General features: G+C 40.3%; 3 protein-coding genes across 3 annotated transcripts in view; 2 read left to right on the forward strand and 1 right to left on the reverse strand.

Annotated features, from left to right (window-relative positions):
* Window positions 1–7309, reverse strand: part of oxct1a (3-oxoacid CoA transferase 1a) — a 35460-nt gene extending 28151 nt beyond the window's left edge. The window contains exons 1-4 of the mRNA XM_047048070.1: window positions 7084–7309; window positions 5599–5707; window positions 4993–5083; window positions 396–531 (exon numbers count right to left, since the gene is read on the reverse strand). Coding sequence (XP_046904026.1) covers window positions 396–531; window positions 4993–5083; window positions 5599–5707; window positions 7084–7191 — 444 coding nt within the window. The 5' untranslated portion in view covers window positions 7192–7309. The remainder of the gene's footprint in view (window positions 1–395; window positions 532–4992; window positions 5084–5598; window positions 5708–7083) is intronic.
* On the forward strand, window positions 5253–11678 carry rimoc1 (rab7a interacting mon1-ccz1 complex subunit 1). Its single transcript, XM_047048072.1, has 7 exons — window positions 5253–5326; window positions 8158–8253; window positions 9149–9258; window positions 9713–9859; window positions 10075–10206; window positions 10568–10682; window positions 11061–11678. Exons 2-7 carry the CDS (start codon window positions 8160–8162, stop codon window positions 11294–11296), a joined length of 834 nt encoding a protein of 277 aa, XP_046904028.1. The 5' UTR covers window positions 5253–5326; window positions 8158–8159; the 3' UTR covers window positions 11297–11678.
* A 3057-nt stretch (window positions 11679–14735) lies between these two features.
* fbxo4 (F-box protein 4) lies at window positions 14736–18262 on the forward strand. The gene is made up of 7 exons (XM_047048265.1): window positions 14736–15043; window positions 15641–15897; window positions 16055–16275; window positions 16543–16618; window positions 16800–16966; window positions 17151–17335; window positions 17798–18262. The coding sequence occupies exons 1-7, from the start codon at window positions 14867–14869 to the stop codon at window positions 17879–17881; spliced, it is 1167 nt and encodes a 388-aa protein (XP_046904221.1). The 5' UTR covers window positions 14736–14866; the 3' UTR covers window positions 17882–18262.
* The last annotated feature ends 2290 nt before the right edge of the window (window positions 18263–20552 follow it).

Here is a 20552-nt window from a genome sequence, read left to right on the forward strand (position 1 = left end):
AAACGATAACAGGGTTCACCTTACGGCCTATCAGGAGAGATCGCATCGTCAGAGAACACCAGAACATATGAGTGACAAATGGCTTGTCAGCTGACTATGCATACATTTAATCATTTAGCAGACGCATTCATTTAGCATACGGAGAGATGGTGGCGTAGCAGTATCCTGATTGCAAATAGCGGACATACAAACTTAATCATACTAAACAAAGTCTAGGATTACAAATGGATCATGTTGAGATGATGTTCATCTCATCATGTTTTGCCTGTCTGGGTGAATGAGCCGTCAAACCGAGTAGACAAGGCAACTCATCCAGCTATGGAGTGGCAGGAAAGGGTGAACTTGACAAAGACTGAAAGAAACGATGAAGGAAGGAAGATTAGATTCAAGCTCACCTGTGGTGTAAGCTCCACTTCCAGCTCACCAGACAAGTACTGCCTTTCAAACTCCACATTCTCCCCGACATACGAGGAGATCATCCTCTTTATCTGCTTGGTCTGTAGCAAGAGGCCCAAGCCGAAGTTATCCACCCTGCAGGGAAACAAACTCAAAGGCATTAAAACGTATTTGTCTTGTGTGTAGCAATCGAGTAAAAGCATCCCATACATGATTGGTCTACAAAGTTGTCACTCAAAAAACAATACATTATGGTTGTTTATGTATGTATTTCGTATAGGTCTTCCACACTGTTCTCTTTCATCTCTTTCTTATCCCGCTGCAACGTTCCAGCCTCATATCTTTTTTCATTCCTACAATCTCTAAGCAAGCTCACATTGGCACTAAAAGCATGCAGGAGGTCAACCCAGTCCAATAGTTGTGTTGGACTGGGTTGCTCTGACGGACCAACCTTTCAAACGACTAGCAGCCAAGACACATCTGGCAAAAGAAGAAGCAGTCTTATCCTATTTCAGACAGTATCCACAATTAGGAGGAATCTTAATGCTGTTTCAAGCAAAAAGATCAATCATCAGTTTAAACTTGTCTTCACATGTAATCACTTTGGCATGTAAAATGCTCATGGATGCCAGCTTTTATATAAGGCTTGGATATTAACTTGTGGAAACAGACATAAATGAAACTATTGGATAGTTTAACAGTTGTATGGGAGAGAGGTTTTCCTTACACCCAGTGGTACAAACCTGCCAAAGGTTTACAGTAGTCCAAAGTCCTAGGTAGACCGTTAGGTTTAGCCTATAATCTTTAGATTAATCAGAATCGTTTTTTATTGCCATGCAAGTTAACACAAACGCAGAATTTACTGTGGCATGAAGGTGCATACAATAAACATTGGGCCTCAATCTCGAACATCCTTTTTTTTCTCTTTATAAGGGCACGCAACTGCAGTGACGTGTGCAGTCAGAATCGTCAAAATTAAGAATGCAACAGGAACGCAAGTTATGTCCAAGCGAAAAGCAATTGTGCCGTATTGTATGCCTAGGGTGCACACATCACTTTAACACCATCATACCAGTAAGATGAGCAGTGGAATTGTTCTCCACTGGATCTAACAGTGTGCACACTGAGCAAGGTAAATTATAATAATTGTTTTAATCCGAGGATGTCTGTAGAGTTGATGTGAACGCAATCACCAACGATTTCTCACAAATTGATTAACACTTCTAACACAGAGTTTTCTTAAATGCAATTCATCAAGGAATCGCCTTTGAGACAACTCTGGCCGATTTACGACTGCTATTTTGAGTTCGTAAAGTCTTCTGAAGTTCAGAACAAATACCAGATGAGAACTTTCATGAATGCCAAATGTTTTCCTAAATCCAATTCAGAAAAAAATCCTTCTTAAATGATTCTTAACTGCGTTCGAGAATTAGGCCCATTGTATATTTAGTAGAAAACGCAAAATGTATAAATACAATATTAAAGTCTAATACTAAAGAGCTCAACATATCCTAAAGAGCTAAACAAAATACTAAAGAGCTAAACAATGTTAGCCTGGCTGCCCGCCCAACTTCTCCCCGCCCACAAAAAAATTTGGTCGGGAAGTTGGGTCTGGAGGGTCTCGTATTGGGGACAACTACAGAAAACCAGAATCGGGACGGACCAATGAAATTGCCAGGGCGGGCTTTATACGATGATGGACAGATGATCAACAGTAACGTAATCAACTACGTCACGAAAGAGCGCTTGGGTTGAATTTGTTTTCAACAAACAACATATTACGTTGCGCTGATTGGTTGTAGGTCTATCCAATTGAGCGAAGAGGCATTTGTTTTACGAGTTCGGTCGAAACACGCCTCGTAGCCACAGCCCGTAGTTATCTACATTGTTTTAGTCAGGCTAAAACAATGTAGATATAAAATAGAAATATGAAATGTTACACAGTTACAAGATATAAAATTGGGCAGCATAGTGCAAAATGAATTGTGCAAATAGGTGGTGAATTATAAATATAGATTAAGTGTATAGATAAAGTGTTCTCAAGTGTTCTAAGTAGTACATATCAATCATTTCTTATGATTACAATGTAGAAATGTGAAATGTCATTCGAATGTAATAACATGTAACAAGATGTATATATATTCCTAAAATCCCGTCTTTGTGTGAGGTGTAAAGCTGCCCCTACCTTTGACCAGGGTTGGTATGGTTTTGGCATAATTTGGTTATTGTTAATACACTGTTCACATTTTCCCTTCTTCCTTCAAACACAGGGGAATAGTTTTGGTTGTTTGGCCAATAATTAAACCCCCTACAGAGGTATAACAGTTACAATGTAATACACAGTTACTGTCCAGAAATATGTGGACAATCCTACAAATGATTAAGTTCAGGTTTTTCAGCCACACATATTGCTCAGGTGCATAAAATTCAGCACATGGGAACTTTAATGGAGTCAGGTGGCTGAACGGTGAGGGAATCGGGCTGGTAATCTGAAGGTCGATTCCCGGCTGAGTCAAATGACGTTGTGTCCTTGGGCAAGGAACTTCACCCTGCTTGCCTATGGGGGAATGTCCCTGTACTTACTGTAAGTTGCTCTGGATAAGAGCATCTGCTAAATGACTAAATGTTTAAACATGGTTGTGTAATAGGATGCTGCCTTTGACACAAGTCAAGAGATTTCTGCCTTACTAGATTTCTGCCCTATTAGAGTGGCATAATTGTGAAAAGGAACTTTCTAGGAGCAACTACCCAAATTTACAGAACAGGGACACCGAATGTTGAGGCACATAGTCTGTAAAAATCGCCTATCATCTGTGACAACACTCACCACAGAGTCCATAATCAGCAGTGCAACTATATGTCAGGAACTTCACAAAATGGGTTTCAATGGCCGAACAGCTGTATGTAAACCTGTTTAATCTGGGGAATTCATAGGAGATTAAACTGCTGTTCCCATCCCTTTTCACAAGACAACTGATATAGATGGCATTCTTCCTTATCTGACTTTTCTGTTCAGTCTTGAACAACCTCCAAGGACTCTAAAAACAAAGATATGGTTTGAGACTCACAGACTACAGTCAATGCGTACAGAGAGAGTAGATAGCTTTTATTCACTTATGTAAAAGATTGAAAAAATAAAGGGATTTGATTTGTCCTACTGCTAAGGATAATATTTATGTCCTGCCCTTTCCTTAACACTAACATTCATTCAAATAGCCTGTACTCATGGTTTGCCGTAGGGTCCTGTTTTGTGTACACAGTTGTACTGTGCTGTGACTGCGCTGTGACTTTCCAACTAGTCAGCTGACTGTAGATGGAAAGACAGGGCAGAGCTACAGAGGTCCTTCTAAAACAGGCAGCTCAGAGGACAGCCCTCCAACACTGCTGAGGGCCTCAGTCTCATATTTCACCCTTGATAAAGACACTACAGAGTGAAGGAGCAGGACTGACAACGGCAACACAAAGAAAAGAATAAAGAGACTGTTCCACAGTACATTTTAAATGAATTGCCTGTGGTTCAAAACCTATGTTAAACAATATAGGTTCTAAACTGGAAAATAAAGGCCCTAACAATTTTATTGAGGGATGAAGTAAAATTATAGGTTCTGCCTGTAAGAACAGGAGACAGTTTTCACCAGAGGTCCATGCTCTAAAATGAAATACAACATGAGACCAGGAAATAGATACATGCCACATATCAGTCAATTAATTTAACTGTGGGTAGTCCTAATATAAATCAATGATAAAAGTTTTTGTCTGCTTTTAACTGACACATATGCAATCATCTGATAGCTATTTTACTTGTCCAGTAGACGTTTAGAGTCTAGGAATATCCACTGCCTGTGTCCAAAAATATATCAACACTTTCATTTCTGTTCTATAGTAAACATTTCAATGCCAGCTTATGCTTCTCAAGGTCATTACTTCATTTTTACTGTCTGGGAGAACAAACACAGCCAAACCAAGTGTACAAGAAAACTTGCCTTGCTACTTAATACTGTAGGGTGAACCTGGCACAGTGCCCACAGACCAACCCCTATTATTAGCTTGACAGCATTACATTACAACTTCTCTGTGCTATGGTGGACAGAGGACTGGATGCATAGCTCACTTTCCTCAACACAGTGATAAAGATTGGACTCATCCTCATTAGTACACTTCAAGGTTACAATTAATATATTCATACTGTATGATAGTAATCAGCACAGTTGCACGATAATGATTAATGACACAATTAACTGGTTTAATATCAACAGCAATGCAGATTTGTCTGCATACTCTGGAAGCTTACATGCACAATTTTGAACACTGTTCTTTCATTTGCATATATTTGGCCAAAATCAACTGAAGTGGAAAGTGAAAAAAATAGATGAAATTTAGCAAACGTCTTACTCTCTTTAAACATACTTTCCGACTGTTGAAACTGTCAAACTGTTTGGTTTGGGCTTGACAGAAGATGTGTGACTATTTAGGGTTACATTTCATGCAGGGACCTACATGTGTGTTGACACAAAAGAGAACCACCATAATACTGCATGTCACCTGACACTGAAAAAACACATTTGTTCAGCTCATAGTATGCATACACACACTCACCCAGCATTGTTGCTGACCGCTGTAAGGCTCTTCACACCAGTGGTGAGTAAACTCTTGATAAGGTTCTCTGGGATACCACAAAGCCCAAATCCTGTACACAAAGGAATAGAATAACATATAGACAAATAATAGTGGAAAGGATTGACCAAGGCTTGATTCTAAAGCACCACCAATTCCCCAAAAAGTCACTTCTTATAGCTACTTTATAACATGTCGTTTTTAGGTAGTTTCTGCAGGGTGTGTGTGCATGGGCATTCTGGGGGATAGTGGAAGAATGATCTCCCGGCCTAGCAGCCATGAAGAGTGTGGCCCATTACCCAAGAAGAGTTTAAAGGTGAGGTGTGTCAGTATCCTGCTACGATTCAAATGTAACTCCAACTCAGAATCATTTCATAGAAGCACTGTTACGAGGTTTCTTATAGTGGCTTGGTTTAATGTCAAATCAAATTAATTGTCCCTTATGGAGCAATATTGAAAGAACTTGTTAGGAATGGTGATAGATATATCACAAAATGTCCATTAAAATGTTGACATGGGCAAATCCTTTCCAACAGAAAGACCACATATCACAGAAGTGCTTTTGTGTAAATAATCAGTTTGTTTTACCTCCCACCAGGATGGTAGCTCCATCGTGGATGTCTTTGACTGCATCTGTGGGGTTTGTGTAGAACTGGGCACTTCTGTGACTGGAAGTGGAAAAGTAGCCGCCACAAGTCTGAGTATACATAGAAGAAGAAAAAAAAATGTTAAGACACAAAAACATTATTCAGCTCGATTGAACCCCACAATTCTCACTGTGATTGTGTGCTTTGTGCTATGAGGTGCAGGCAGGAACCAACCCATCAACATAGTTGTGGTTGACGTGTCTTTAAGAAGAGATCTTGGGAAGTGTGCCAGGAAGCAAATTCCTTCAGCTCAAGTGCCAAACGAATTGCATCAGTTTGACCTCATCAAGGCTTTCATTTCCAGACATTATCCTGCACTTGGTCATCCTTTAACTCCCCTACTGTAACTAATTAAATCTACTGAATGGCCTACTGTGTACAGCTAGAGGAGGATTCTGTAGGATTTTATACTTTCGCTGAAATTCTCTGAAATTAGGGGATGGCTGGTTTGGATATAGAATCTATACCGAAAGCTATTTTAAAAGCAACATGTTGATTAATGATTCTGCCTGAAAAGGTTTATGTCATAGACCAGGATGGAATTTATAGGCCCAGTTTCCCAGACATGGATTAAGCCAAGTCCTAAACTAAAAAACGTTTTAAATGGAAATCTTCATTTAATTTAATTTTACTTTAGGACGGCTCAGTACATGTCAGGGAAACTGGGCATTAGAGTTTTGTGGTCATAAGCACCAGTAACTTTACACTATGTTTACTGTACAAACATCACATCTGCAGTGGTCTACACTGAATGTATGGACAACCCTACACTGCATTGAACATAGCTCAGTAAAAAGCCAAAGACGTAGTACAACGGGCTGTTTTGTGCAGAAACACGTGAATTATTTTTGCACCTTTGCCATTGCACTTGGGCTAGGTTGTACTAATACCTAATGTATAAGTAGTCTACCTACTAGGCTGTGGTGTGTATGCCCACCTAGCTTTCTTCAAGTTTGGCGCAATTGACCGACGACGTTTTTAACGCTATCTTGAATTTCCTTGGGGATCAATAAAGTTAATTGAATTGCACAGAATTGAAACATTATTGGTCTTCTGTGTCCTACTACTGAGGAGGTGGTGACTGAATCACCACAATTATGTCATGATAAATTCATATGCCATTGGCACCCAGATTTGAAATGCAACAATATTTGTATCTGATCGAAAAAAAATGTAGGACTTACACAAAGACAATGGTGCATTTCGCAATGGCAAAATTGGGAACTCACAACACCAACTAAATCGTTCTAAAAGTTCAATATTATATGAAATTGACAAAACACTAACCCTATGTAGGCTATAGCCTAATTGTTATTGTTAGCTACATTTTTATAAACAATAACACGTGGGGCTAAATTGTGCTAGCTGTTGTGAGTTTTAAACAGTATGATTTCGTGTCTGACGTATTGTGCATCTCGATACTGACCTTGCTCAAGGAATGTGTCGGAAATTTAAAATTTGATCTGCAGGTGGCAGAGGCAACACTTTTGAAGATTATATTATCCACCCTTGACAACATTTTGAGGGACGCCATGTTTTAGGAGCTAACCACCACCCTTTTTGGGGGGATGATGAGCAATCCGCACCTTCCTATTTAAGGTTGAATTGACTGTGTAGGCTGTGATCAACGCGCCCTGTCCTTGCAGTCAGCTGCTTGGTGCTTGTCGTAAAATAGACATGTAAGCGCGTTTTGGATACCGGCGTACAGTCGGCGAGGAGTCACTTGAGGCGATTTACACTATTAAATAATAATGGATTGGTAAAGGAATGGCAACTGATTAAATACATGAACATTTGCTCAGCTATTGACTGTAGGCTATGTGTGTTAGGCTACGAATGCATTAATTCACCTGGAGTTTATGGTTTGTTTATTTTATCCACCCCGTGTTGTGACACCAGAGCTGGGCGAAAATATCCAATTTACAATAAAGTTGTAAAACAAAATCAATCCGTGCTGGCCATGTTTTAGCTGTATTAATATGGGTCCATTAGTGCTTCATACTGTGAAAGTGTAGTTAAGATATTAAACTCTGCTCACTCAGACTAACACAGGCTGACCCCGGAATACAGGACGATGGAATGCAATGACCGTAAACGGAACGAGGCGTAGAAAAAGGAGTGACAGAGGCTCGGTTATCGATTCAGCATTTAACTGTTTCAGTGTTCAGCTTAACAGGATAATTCAAATTATAACTTAATGCTCATTAATTAAGTGAAACACAACTAATTTGGTGTTGTATTTAATTTCTGGCAGTTTATTAGTTGGCTAAAAAAATGTTTTTTAAAGTTCAAGGCTAAGGGGAAATTGATTAATTGCAGATAGCATTCCTAACCGTGCATTTTTTTATTGCATTCTATCTTCAAACTGGACTTGACATAATAACAGTTTTTGTCAAAAAAACAACAACAACCCGATATGCCTATGTTGCTACTTAGCACAAGAAAACAGCAAAACATTTCAGCATGTGAATAATAATTGAGTCACGTGATTGTGTTTTAGTCATGGCAGACGATTGCAGACGACAGGGTTTCGAGCTGGAGAGAAGGATATTTGAGTTGGACAATAAATGCGCCAGCCTCAGAACTGAAAAACAAGGTATTGGTAAACACTGTTATGCAAAACGTTTACAGTGATGTGGTGTCTATCCGACTCATTGCTTGTTTCTTGAAGCTTTAATCAAGCATGCAGTCAGCTAAGCTAGCTAGCTAGTTAGCTTCCTACTACCATAACAACAGCCGCTTTTCTGATCGACAACGTATTTGTTAGCTGCCTATAATTTACTAACTAATACAATTGTGTACTATTATCTTTCAAACGATATAGCAAACTATAATATATTTTATTGCTTTCGTCAGGCATGTGCTACATTGCTGTGCAAAGCGACTAAGTATGTCGTTGGTACGCAAGGCTACAATAGCTGGCTAACGGTACTGTAGTGCGATAGTATCACAGCATAGCCATATAGCTACAGTCGAACTTAATAGCTAGCTTGATAGCTATAGCTATAGCTAACCAGTTGTCTCGAGCTTGCAGGCTTCGTGAACTGTGTTCAACGGTTTCGTTTTCCATCGAAAACATTAAATTATGAACGTTACCTAGGTTTACGTTTTCTTAGTCTTTGTACGATCACTGTCAAAACAAGGCTGTACCTCAGTCTGTTTTGAGTGGGTAACCTACTTAGCCTATCAGTAGACTACTGCTTGTGAGATGGCTAGAGCTAGCTAACGTTAGCGAAGCCAATCGTGTCCCTCCCTTTTCATGCAGTAAGCGTGCAATAATAATAAAATAAGGTCTGTCAAACTATTTTGTATATAATACTATGCTATATAGAGGAGTGTTGCACACATTCACTCCTGACGTCCTGTGTCCGACAGGCCTATCACTGGCTATGTACATATAATATGGATTGTTGTATGAATTTATCTTTGTAGGAATGTATAGATGCATCTCTGTATTTGGCAGTTAACGTCATTTTTTCTTCTTCTTCTAGATGATGACTATTTACAAAATGCGTCTGCGATATTAGACAAGTTGAAAAGCTTTTACAGACAAGGGGGGGAGAGTAGCAGTCTCCCCAAACTGCTTCAGGATTACACACAGGTATTCCAGTTCATCTATTGTAACTTTTGATTTGGAGGTCCACATTGATTTTGGGGTGTAAGCTAAATGGGCCAGGTAGTAGAAATGGGTACAATATCCTGAGAAATTGAAAAGGATGCTGTCATTAGTTTGCCATCCTGATAGCTAGCACTCTGCTGATTTTATGGCCCCAAAATGTCTCATCACATTGTGACTACTGACTTTTGTAGAATGCTAATGGTGACAGAGATTCTGTCATACTTTCTGGAGGAATAGGGTTAGGGTTACATCCTGACAAATGTAAATATCATATCGTAAATTGCTTCGGGAGAAAGCACCTGCTAAATTACTAAATATAGAAACAGTATACTGTAGGTGTAATCTGACCCTCAATATACCCAGCTCCTCTTGGTAATTAATAAAGGTATTTGGATGAAAGGACAGACCTTTTAATTGCGTGTGTGTGTGTGAGAAGGTGATCTTGGACATAACATTCTACGAGGAAAATAAACTGGTGGATCAGGAGTTCCCTGAGGACTGCTCACCATTTAAGATCCAGTTGCTGCTGCAGGACCTCACAGAGCCAGAAGTACTGTCAGGAAGGCTGGCACCTGCCCAAGAGGTAGGTGAGAAATGGAGACAGACAGATATATTCAACTGACCCTTGGAGGAAAACTTGATCGGTTTAAAAGGACTCTCTCAACCTCTCTTACTTGCCGTCTCTCACTAATGTTCTTCCTTCTTTTAAGAGCACAGAAAAAAAATTACACCAAACACACTAACCCCACGTGGGATCATTTTCGTGACAGGCCTTTCTTATTTCGCTTCTTTTGCCAGGTGCAGTCTGTGCTGGGTCTGGAGCTGTTAGAGTGCCTGTACTGGAGACGTGGAGCACTGCTTTACATGTACTGCCACACCCTTCACCAACGTAAACAGTGGATCAAGAAGAACAAAGGCACTTTCCTTAAGGTAGGCCTCCAGAATCATTCATTTTCCACATCATCTCACAGTGCCTTCGTAAAAGCCTTTGGACAATAACTTGGTTCAACGATAAAGCATTTTACTGCAGTAAAAGTGGTTGCACGTTCAAATTTCCCTTACTGCATATTGCGTTGGATAAAAGTGTCTGCTAAATGAACATGCATTGATGTTGTAAAGTCGGAACTGATTGATCAATCTGGTACTCACTGTTATAATACAATGACTAGGCTACATGACTACATGAAATTGAGCAATTTATGCAATTGAGCAATTTATGCAATTGAGCAATGTCAGAGTAGTTGCACTTTAAACGTGTCTTTAACTGTGTATTATATGCCCCTTTTCATAGTGTCTTCAGGAGGGGGTACGCTACCTGATGAGGATGCTCCAGGTGAGGAACTCTGTAAAACTGAATGACGGCGTGGTGTTCCATGACTCTGCAACAGCCAATTTCCTGGCCGAAGGTAAACATGGGAATCCTTGATTGAAGGGATATATTGGTTCAGTAGCAAGCTGATTCTCCTGGGTCCCTCTTAAGATCTGAGGTGTCATGACTGAATTGGTGGTTTTGATGACACATTAGACATTTCTGGCTTTTTGACATTTGTAAAAGTAAACAACCGTAGTCAACAGTAACGATGATGATTACAAATAGTTTTTTTATGTTTCAAGGTCTTATTTAAAATTTCATATTCGATGGATTGTGTCATGTTCAAAGAATTTTTAATGTATACTGATGCCCACTTTCAAAAGCAATTATATATACATTTTCATGTTTTTTTTTATTGATTAATTGTTTCCAACTGCTCATTATCACAACATGTGGGTACATTTTTAAACAGGCATCTTCTCTGACACCCACCTGCTGACGATGATGTACATTGGAGAGATGTGCTTCTGGGCAGTCAAGTATGAGGACTGCAGCGTGGAAACCACCGATCGCAAAGAGGACCGTCTCCAGTTCAGGGACATTGGAACGCAGATCCTTCACAAATACGTTCTGGCCTGCGAGGGTCCTCTTCAGGGTCAGGGCTGGAACACGGAGAATGCCAAGGAGATCCTTAGTATCCTACAGTAGAGCTGACTGCTCTAGTTCTAAGTTGCCCGCAGGCACAGGTCTAAGGCCAGCTTAACTCATGCCCGAATCCAAACCCTTAACCATTAGGCTAGGGGCCGTAAAACTGACTTAAACCAGTGTCTGTGGGCAACCTCCGCTTATGCTCAACAGCATGGAGGGTGCTGAAGGAGGATCTGAAGGTGGGGAAGGAGAGTGAGTTCTGAGGTGTATTAGGCAGGGGTGTGTGGAATCTTGATGAAACGTTATTGTCCCTGCCCCCCTGAAAAAGCACTTATCTTCCAGATTCCAGACTGTTGGTTGGGCATGTGTTTTGCTCCTAAGAATGTGGTAGAATAACATAACTAATATTGATTTAAAAAAGAAAATTATTTAAAAAATTGTTGAAAATAAAATACATAAGGAAGAGATTGTTAAAAGATTAATGATAATCCTGCTGCAAAGGAGACATCGCACAGCAATTGTTTTTATTTATTATTATTTTTGTTTTTTTATTAATGGCATATATTAGAAAAAGAAATGCAGAGTATTGTTGAAGATTGAAGTGTTCATTAACATTTTCAAGTATGTACAGTTTTGTTCAAAATATCAGCTTTGTAATATTCCACCTCTTTTTTTCCCACTTGGTCAGATTTTCTGCCACAGATGACAAGAGGTAAAGGCACAGAGATGGAAACTTTAATATTTTAATAGTATGTATTGAAATGGATAAGCTCTGTGTTTGTGATCTTTTTGGAAGACAAAAAAAGGTATTGATTTGTTTTTTTATGTCCTCATTGAAAATAAATATATGTTGGTTTAAGAATTTTTTTTCTTGAATATGCAGTTAAATAATATTACGGTATTTTTTATTTTGGCAAAGAATTTGCTTGTTTGTCAGTGTCAACAATGTAGCATCAATTAAAGAAATGTCTATATCATATACAGAAAGTATAAAATATGAAGGTAACTAACATTTACATGTAGCAATAAGTAGGGTTCAAAATGACAAACCGTGTAGTGAAGATTGGAAAGGAAAACAGAATCGTAGTATAACAAACAAAAATGAGCAATGGACTGTTAAGTAGCCTGATGGCATGGAGGAAAAAGCTGTTCTTTAGTCTGAAGGTGTCCTGATACTCCTGTACCTGACTGACAGTAACAAGGAAAACAATTTGTCGGCCTGGCTTCTTTGTTTTCCAATGATCTTTCTGCCTTTTCTCCAGGACCACAGGTGGTATGTATCCTTTGACAGCTCATTGCCAATGATGTGCTCTGCAGTCTTTACCACTCTATGAAGAACCTTGCAGTTAAGGGCTGAGCAATACCACAACATGATGCAACCAGTGAGGATGCTCTTAAAGGTGCATCTGTTGAAGTTCATGCAGATGTCTGGAGCCAAGCCAAACTTCCCTTATTCTCGTCAGGAAGAATGGGCGTTTGCGTCCTTGTTGTCCGCACCACCGTGTTGGTGTGGAGCAACTGTCGTAGTGTGAATTCGAAGTTGGGGACCCGCTAAAGCTTCAGCTCCTGCAACGTGCAAATGAATGTTTCTACCCCCTTGTCTCTTTTTTATGGTCTATGATCGTCTTCATTTTGTCAGCAGTGAGAGAGAGAGAGAGAGGGGGGGGGGTTATTGTCCTGGCACCATGTTGCCAGGGCAATGAGCTCATCTCTGCAGGCTGCCTCATCCCCGTTTGACATAAGGCCAAGGACTGCAACTGTCGTCAGCAACTGCAGGTACTTCAATAACCATAATGCACAGCTTTGCCTTGTAGGGTAACAAGACTCATCAATTGACCCATGAGCCTTTGTTTCTAAGTTGAATATCTAAAGGCATGAATCTGTGTGTGTGTGTGTTTCTGAGGCTCAATTATCTCTAGAACAGGGCATTGTATGGAGTTGAAATTGGCAGGTGTATATGCTCAAGGATGTTCGGTGTCAAGTTGTGTGATTGAGCGGTTTACCAAAGCACGTTTGCTCTCATATTGCCCTGCACTAATAGAGTATTGACCAAGCCCCTACCTCTAGTTCCTCAGTTTGAGGCCAAGACCCCCTTTGGATCTTTGTGGCATTTCTGTTTTGGCATGCTCAGTTAGCCTGGCTGCCAGCCCAACTTCTCCCCGCCCAAAAGAAAATTTGGTCGGGAAGTTGGGTCTGGAGGGTCTCGTATTGGGGACCAACTACAGAAAACCAGAATCTGGGCGAACCAATGAAATTGCCAGGGCGGGCTTTATACGATGATGGACAGATGATCAACAGTAACGTAATCACCCACGTCACAAAACAGCGCTTAAGTTGAATTCGTTTTGAACAAACATGGCTACCGCTGGAGATCTGGAATGTTATGTCTGCTATCGAGTCTGTTTTAGAAGACATCGACAGCGCATTAATTTTGAAAGAGGAACAGAGAGAAGCAATCAAGGCATTTGTCGATGGAAAATATGTTTTTGCCGTCCTTCCTACGGGATTCGGTAAAAGTTTAATTTATCAGCTGGCCCTGATGGTCGCGAAGAAGATGGGACACAATGAAAACCTAGTGGCCATTGTGGTTTCTCCTTTTCTTTTGTGGAGTTGTAATCCTAAACGGAGAACTTGTTCGTATATGCATTGCCCTTTATTGTTTCGCTCAAAAAGGTTGACTGTGTGAACAAGTACTCCCCTTACCCTTAAATTAATTTTACAACACCGGCAAAAATCGTTTGTATTCATTCTTCAAGCATACTTCAAGTCTACTTGTAGTTTAGTTCTGTTGACAACAACTATGCGGTGCTTAACATACGTCACATACGTCACATACTCTGTTGCTCTGGTTGTAGATCTATCCAATTGAGCAAAGAGGCATTTGTTTTCCAGGCTCGTTTGAAACACGCCCTGTAGTCAAAGCCCAACGGAGAGTTCTCAGACTCATATTCTGACTAGAATTATGAGTATGACAACGTCAGGCTAATGCTCAGTGGCTCATTGAGGCTAAATCGAGATATGGTCAACACATATCCCGGAATATACCGGGAATATACCGGAATGGGGTTGGTGTAGTGTAGTGTGGGGGCGAGGGGGGGTAGTTTAGACAGGGTATAACTATATGTCTGTGGCACACATGAAGCATTACTCACCTGACCAGGTTATTTAGTCATTATTTTCTTCTAATAAATTAATAAATGTTTGTTTGTTTTTTACATTCAACAACAAATTGTATAATAAGCACTGTAAGTGTTTAATAAGGACCATAAAAATTAATTTAACGGTCCTACCCATACCCCCTCTGTATCCAGTACTGGTCCCAGCCCCTGCACCGTGATCACGGCTTCAAGCGTAATATCACAAATTATACGAATATTTGTGAATGCTATGGAAACGTCCAAGTCGATTTAAAGAGACAGCGTACATTCCAGAGCCATATCATTTTTTCTATGGCTCTGGTACACTACATTCGGGGACGTCATATCCTGTCCCATGAAACAGGACAACGTCACTTCATTCCTTATTGGTCCCATGAAATCCAAACTTCCGCGCTTTAATGACGTACTTGTCTCAATCTAGTGCTAGAAGTGTCAGGCAGAGAACACATCTTGTAAAACTGTAAATATAAATATGGCAGGCAGTGAAACGATGGTCAAAAAAACTCAGTGCAATGAGTCACTGTTAATTAGCAGCCTCAGACGATTCAGGGACACGTACATCACCGACGCAAGGAGACCACTTAATCAAACGGCAACTACAGAAATGACAGATGGGAAAACACCACTTGGAAGTCTTGGGAGTTTACCGGTGAGACAGCCTTGTGTGGAATTATTGATTCATTGTTAATATATGAAACCCATTCCCAGTAATTTAATATTCACAGATGAACATAATTTTTAAGATTTTATGGGTGTAATCTAACTAATCTAACTGTAGTTGCTTAATTTGCTTTTAACTTCTGGTGAACACTACCCATATAGCTCTACCAACTTTAAACGAAGGAAACGTTGAGATACGACCGTAGGCTCCTAGCGTAGTTTGTTTAGGTTGGTTTTTGCTTCTGGTGATTACATTTAGCCTACGCTTCAAAAAATAAAAAATATTTACAGTGTTTAACTGTAAAGATGATTTTACTGTACATTATTATCTTCTCGTGTCTTTTCCATTACAAACAAAATGTGTCTGTTTCATAAACTCGTAAACTCGCCACATCTTATTTTCTGCGATAGTCTAAAACCCAATGTCAAAATCCCATTGGCTTTTTTTGTGGTGATACCAACTTCCGGGTTGGTTTACAAAAATACGTAATCCCAGCAATGCTCTTAAAAAAAAAAAATATGTAAAATAACTTATTTTCTGAGGTTGATGTTTAATTCTGGGTTAATGCGTCTCCCTTTTCAATAGGTGGATCTTCAGTTCTTAATCATGACTCTGCTCTCCCCTCCTGACCTCTGTCATCTGGGAGCAACCAGCTCCTACTGGCAGGTAATGGTCCGGGACCCACTGCTATGGCGATACTTCCTGCTCAGGGATATGCCTCATTGGCCCTCTATAGATCATGTGACCATGCCTCAATTGAAGGACCTGAAAGCCTCACTGTTTGACAGGGAAGAGGATACAGACAAGATGCAATTGGACCCACAACAAGACCTCATGGCAGAGTATGTCTGTACTGCTGATTAATGTAATCGCTTTGTCAGGTGTAATCATGACCCTGTAGAGGATGCACTGTTAAGGAAACACACAAAGGTCCCCCATGTCACCACAAACAATTGGCAGAAATAGGCAAATGTCTGTTTTGTTGATGTTTACTTCCAGGTACCTAAGAGGCTGCCCAGCCTGCAGACAGCGTTTGCAGCCGCCACAGCAACTCTATAAGGTTGTGACTTCTCTCCTGCTGTCTTACGTGATGTCAGCCGAGCCACGCTATGCGATGTTTGGGCCTGGGATGGAACAGTTGGACGTCTCCATTGTGTGTCGTCTCATGCACTCCCCAGAGATGCTCCCTGTGGTGGAAACTACCCAACGTCAGATAAATGGTGCCCACAATTTCCATTAGCTGTCATTTTAGACCCCGACCCTATCATTAGTAATAATGTCAGCTATAATTTTGTAATTGTAGCTCTAAAATCAATAGATGCTGTTGTGTTAAGACTTCTAGGCCAAAATAGCATTCCTGTTCCAGCATCATTCGTAAAATTGTGCACTGTGTTGTCAACCAGTAAAAGGGCACCATCATAATAGGCCCCTCCGAATGCTGATTGCTGATGCTGAATGCTGATTTTGCTGTGTTTTTGTTATTTCAGGGATTGGGTCTGGGATTAGTTACATGTACAAGAACCAGCACAAATTCAATATTCTGACGCTGTACTCATCTAACAGGTAAGTCTAAAGACTTTCATTCGATTAACTTTAAACAAAATTTTTATTGTACTATGGCATTTCAATGTTATAAGTTGTATGTTACCGTGTGTCAAAACACCATAAAATATATAAACCGGTGATTAGGATGGAGGTCTTGTACAGTCCAATCGAAGCTCTTAGCATTCAAGTATCTGTGCAGGGCAGAGAGGGAGAGAGCCCGTGTAGAGCAGCAGAGTGTAACCAGTAAACTGTTCATCCTGGAGGGAACGGACCAGTCAGGACGCCCCATCTACACCCCCACCCCTCAGGTCCAAGAAGTGTGCCATATTGTGAATGGCTTCATCTACGTGGCCAATGCTGAACAAGGTAAGAGTGACCCCATCAAAATCGAATCAAATTTGAATTGTATAGCCCTTTTTACAAGCAATGTCACGGAGGGTTTCACAGATACCCATAGCACTATTTTCAGGACAAGGCTTATGTAAATCTTACTGGCAGACTGAACTCTAGCTATGTGAATTTGTGCCTCCGTGCTTGTGTCGACTAACAGGTGAAGGGGAGTTACAACGAGCTCAGATCCAGGCTCTGTTGGGGCATGCCAGGTCCGACAGACCCCTCCTGGTGTTGTCTTGTGTCTCCACAGAAGACCCAGACCTATCCAGCCTCAGAACCAGGACCTCCTGTGTAGACATGGCTCAGAGACTTGGTCTGCCGCTGCTACCCAATCCTTGGATGGTAAGCCCCAGTTCACTCCCACTGACAGTCTCTAAGAAAACTGATTTGCTGGACCTGATGTTAGTTTCCTCCAGGATCACAATGACTCTTATTGGTTAGTTGTAACTGATTTAAAATTATTGTACTCGCTTTGACTGTTGCTTGCTTTTCTACAGGTACACTATTGCACTTTTTTGAGGTTCATGTTGTTTAATTGTAACTTGTTTAACTACATGCTCTTATGGTTCTTCCCTTTGGCACTTATTTGGTTTTTCACAATGTATGCTTCATGTTTTGGCTACCCCCAATGTTTGGGACTATCTCGTTGTTATGATCAGGGACCTATGCACTTTTGTAAAGCTCTCTCTTGGAAGTTGCTTTGGATAAAAGCATCTGCTAAATGAATACAAGTAAATGTAAAACACAAATGATGACTGTGTCAACTCTCTCTTCACCCTTCCCTTCCTCCCTCCCTCTCTCCAGGTACAGGACACTGTAGCAGAGTCTCTCTCTGGGTTCCTGGACGGCATCTCCTGGCTGCTTCATTATTCTGGTGTCAGGTTGTAGAAGTTCACATACATAAGCATGCACACACTAAGAAAGCCTTGTATACCTTGATAACATTTATGAAATATGAATCAAAAACCCCCCCCAAAATAATTGTGAAAAATATGCGTTCTGTCTTGAACACAATTTTCTCTGATTAAAGCACTGGTTTGCAGTTCATATCTCCCAAAGAGAGTACATTCTTTTGTACCTCATCTGGTTGAATAAAGGTTAAAATGTGCCTTATTTAAGGAAAAGTGCAATTTCAGTTGATATTTTGCAGGTGCAAATTCTATTTTTGTTAATTGTTGGTTTCAAAATATGAAGTATTTTATACAGTGATCCAAGCAACCATTAATATTATTTGTAATATTATATACAAAAAATAAATTATACAAACTTCGTGCGTACAAATTTTTTACTGCACAAAATGTGTTAATAAAGATGTAATTGTTTGCTTCATTTATCCTTGACACAAACCCCAATATACATAAATCTACACACACAAGCCCAATTTCTGCTAAATGCATTTCCTGTGGGGTTCAGCATAAGGTCATGTCCCTGGTAAAGCTCAGGGTACAGTCTGTCTCTCCAGCCAGTGCCCAATGGTTGTTTTTCTCAGCATTGGCACATGCTTATACACTCTCAACTCACATCTGGCTTGCAGAGATCAGAAGTTTGTTGTTTGCCACAAGGAGGCACTACCGCTGCAGGTTCTAAGTCACACTAGCTAGCTGTCCTCTCTTTACCCACAGACTGTGGTTCCAACTCACTGACACTAACTTAGGTAACATTTTACTGTCAATGTCTGTTCGTGCTCCAATCAAGTTCAGGTAGGACAGACCATCAACGAAGATGTAATAGTTTTTTTCCCTTCCATTTGTTACTTGTGTACTGTTTCAAGATGAGTGTTCTGTTAATTCCATGTGCTTCTGTTGCTCACACATGAGGAAGAGGACTAAAATGCTAAAATGGTCGTCAATGAGGGCTGAATGTGCATTATTTTGTTCTTGTCCCCTTGGCAACAAAGTGAATAATCTCCATAACCCCAGTCTGACTTTCCCTCGAAGGGTCCCATAATTGTTTTAATCACAGAAATCAGAGGAATAAATACACTGAAGTGCTGCAATTTGAGTGCTGTTTGAATGGCAAAAAACGTGAAGATAGCAGTGTTCACTTGGTGGTAACATTTGTGGTTAGTAATAGAGGGTGTGTGTGTCTAAGACCCAATGCTCTCATTGGGTCACTCTACACTGTAAACACGGATTTTATTAATGAATTGGTGCATGCAGGTATGTGTGAACAGCTTCTGTACTGTTTAAACAGAACATATTTGGGTGTTGAGAAATGTCTCAAATGTCAATCTTATCCTAGGCCTGTCTATTCTGACAGGTTTGTGAGTCTTAATCTCCACTAACAGCGTAATTAGTCATTTTTCTTGTCTAGCCGGTTGTGTAATACCTAGAATCCCAGAACCTCTCCTGGCAGTCACAGAGTTATTTCCACACTGCTGTAATTCTGCAAATCCAAAAGGAGTTATCCCTAGCATGGCGACACCCATTAGAGCAGGTATGTGTAACGACGATGGGTGGTGGACTCAAACGCACGACTCGTAGTATTCAAATACAGAAAAAAGTATTGAGTGGGTTCACAAAAATATACAACAATGAGGCTGGGACAATTGATTCCAAAAGACAAACTAGCAAAATGATATGTTTTTACACTCACAGCCTGCAGGGGCCTAGTGATCGGCAAATGCTATACTTCACTAAGAGACTAAAGGACTTGGTATATAGGTGAACTGAGGTTTAGAATGGGACTAAGGTTAGAATTTGGCAAGGGATAATTGGACAAAAAATGGGTCTGGGTCTAGGGACAGGTTGGACTTAGGATGGATACATTATTTGTCAGGGCTTATTGAATTATCTGATTTTCAGTGGGAATGTTGTAGAGACAACAAACAAACTTATGACCAAATCCCACCCACACAGACACATGCACATTAAAGTAAGTTTGAAATGGGTGCCAGAAGCAAAACAAAGACTTCCATAATTTCTTCAAATAAAGTTTGAATTAAGAGGAAATCCTGAAATACTTAAACATCGCTTGATTAAACAAGCTTTGGAAATGCTTTTTGTTGAACCAGACAGACAACCTCCTCATAAAGGCCATCCATTAGATAGACAACTTTCCATCTGAACTTGTGACTTGTTTTACTTGTTAGTGCAGTATCCAGAAATACGTTTTGCATTGAGAGATTCTATGTAATGGACCTGGAGCTTGCATTAGGTTGTTAGAAATGATGCTCAGCTGTTATGACAACTGTCATCAGAAGTGTAATTAACATTGAATGAATGTATATATGTGACAAGGGAGAAAGTTCTCCACTGCGACTGGCTCAAGTCTCCATGGGAGGAGAGTAATATTGCCAGTATTTGGACACAAGGTGACACAATCCTAGCACATGCTGCACCACTAAAACAGGGATAAAGGTGAATATAGAGAGACATGATTGCAACAGACAGTTTGTAATGTTCAGTACACAGCCTAAGTCACAGCTCTTGGCTTGTCTCCCTGTTTCTCTGTATTGGTCAAAAAAGAAAGCCAGTGCCAATCAGAGCCATTTCACAATGTTATATGAGAAATATTTTTTTTAAAGCATAGTATTTCTTGGACTCCGGGCAGTTCAGTC

The sequence above is a fragment of the Hypomesus transpacificus genome, chromosome 24, assembly GCF_021917145.1.
Source record: "Hypomesus transpacificus isolate Combined female chromosome 24, fHypTra1, whole genome shotgun sequence".
NCBI classification, from domain to species: Eukaryota; Metazoa; Chordata; class Actinopteri; order Osmeriformes; family Osmeridae; genus Hypomesus; species Hypomesus transpacificus.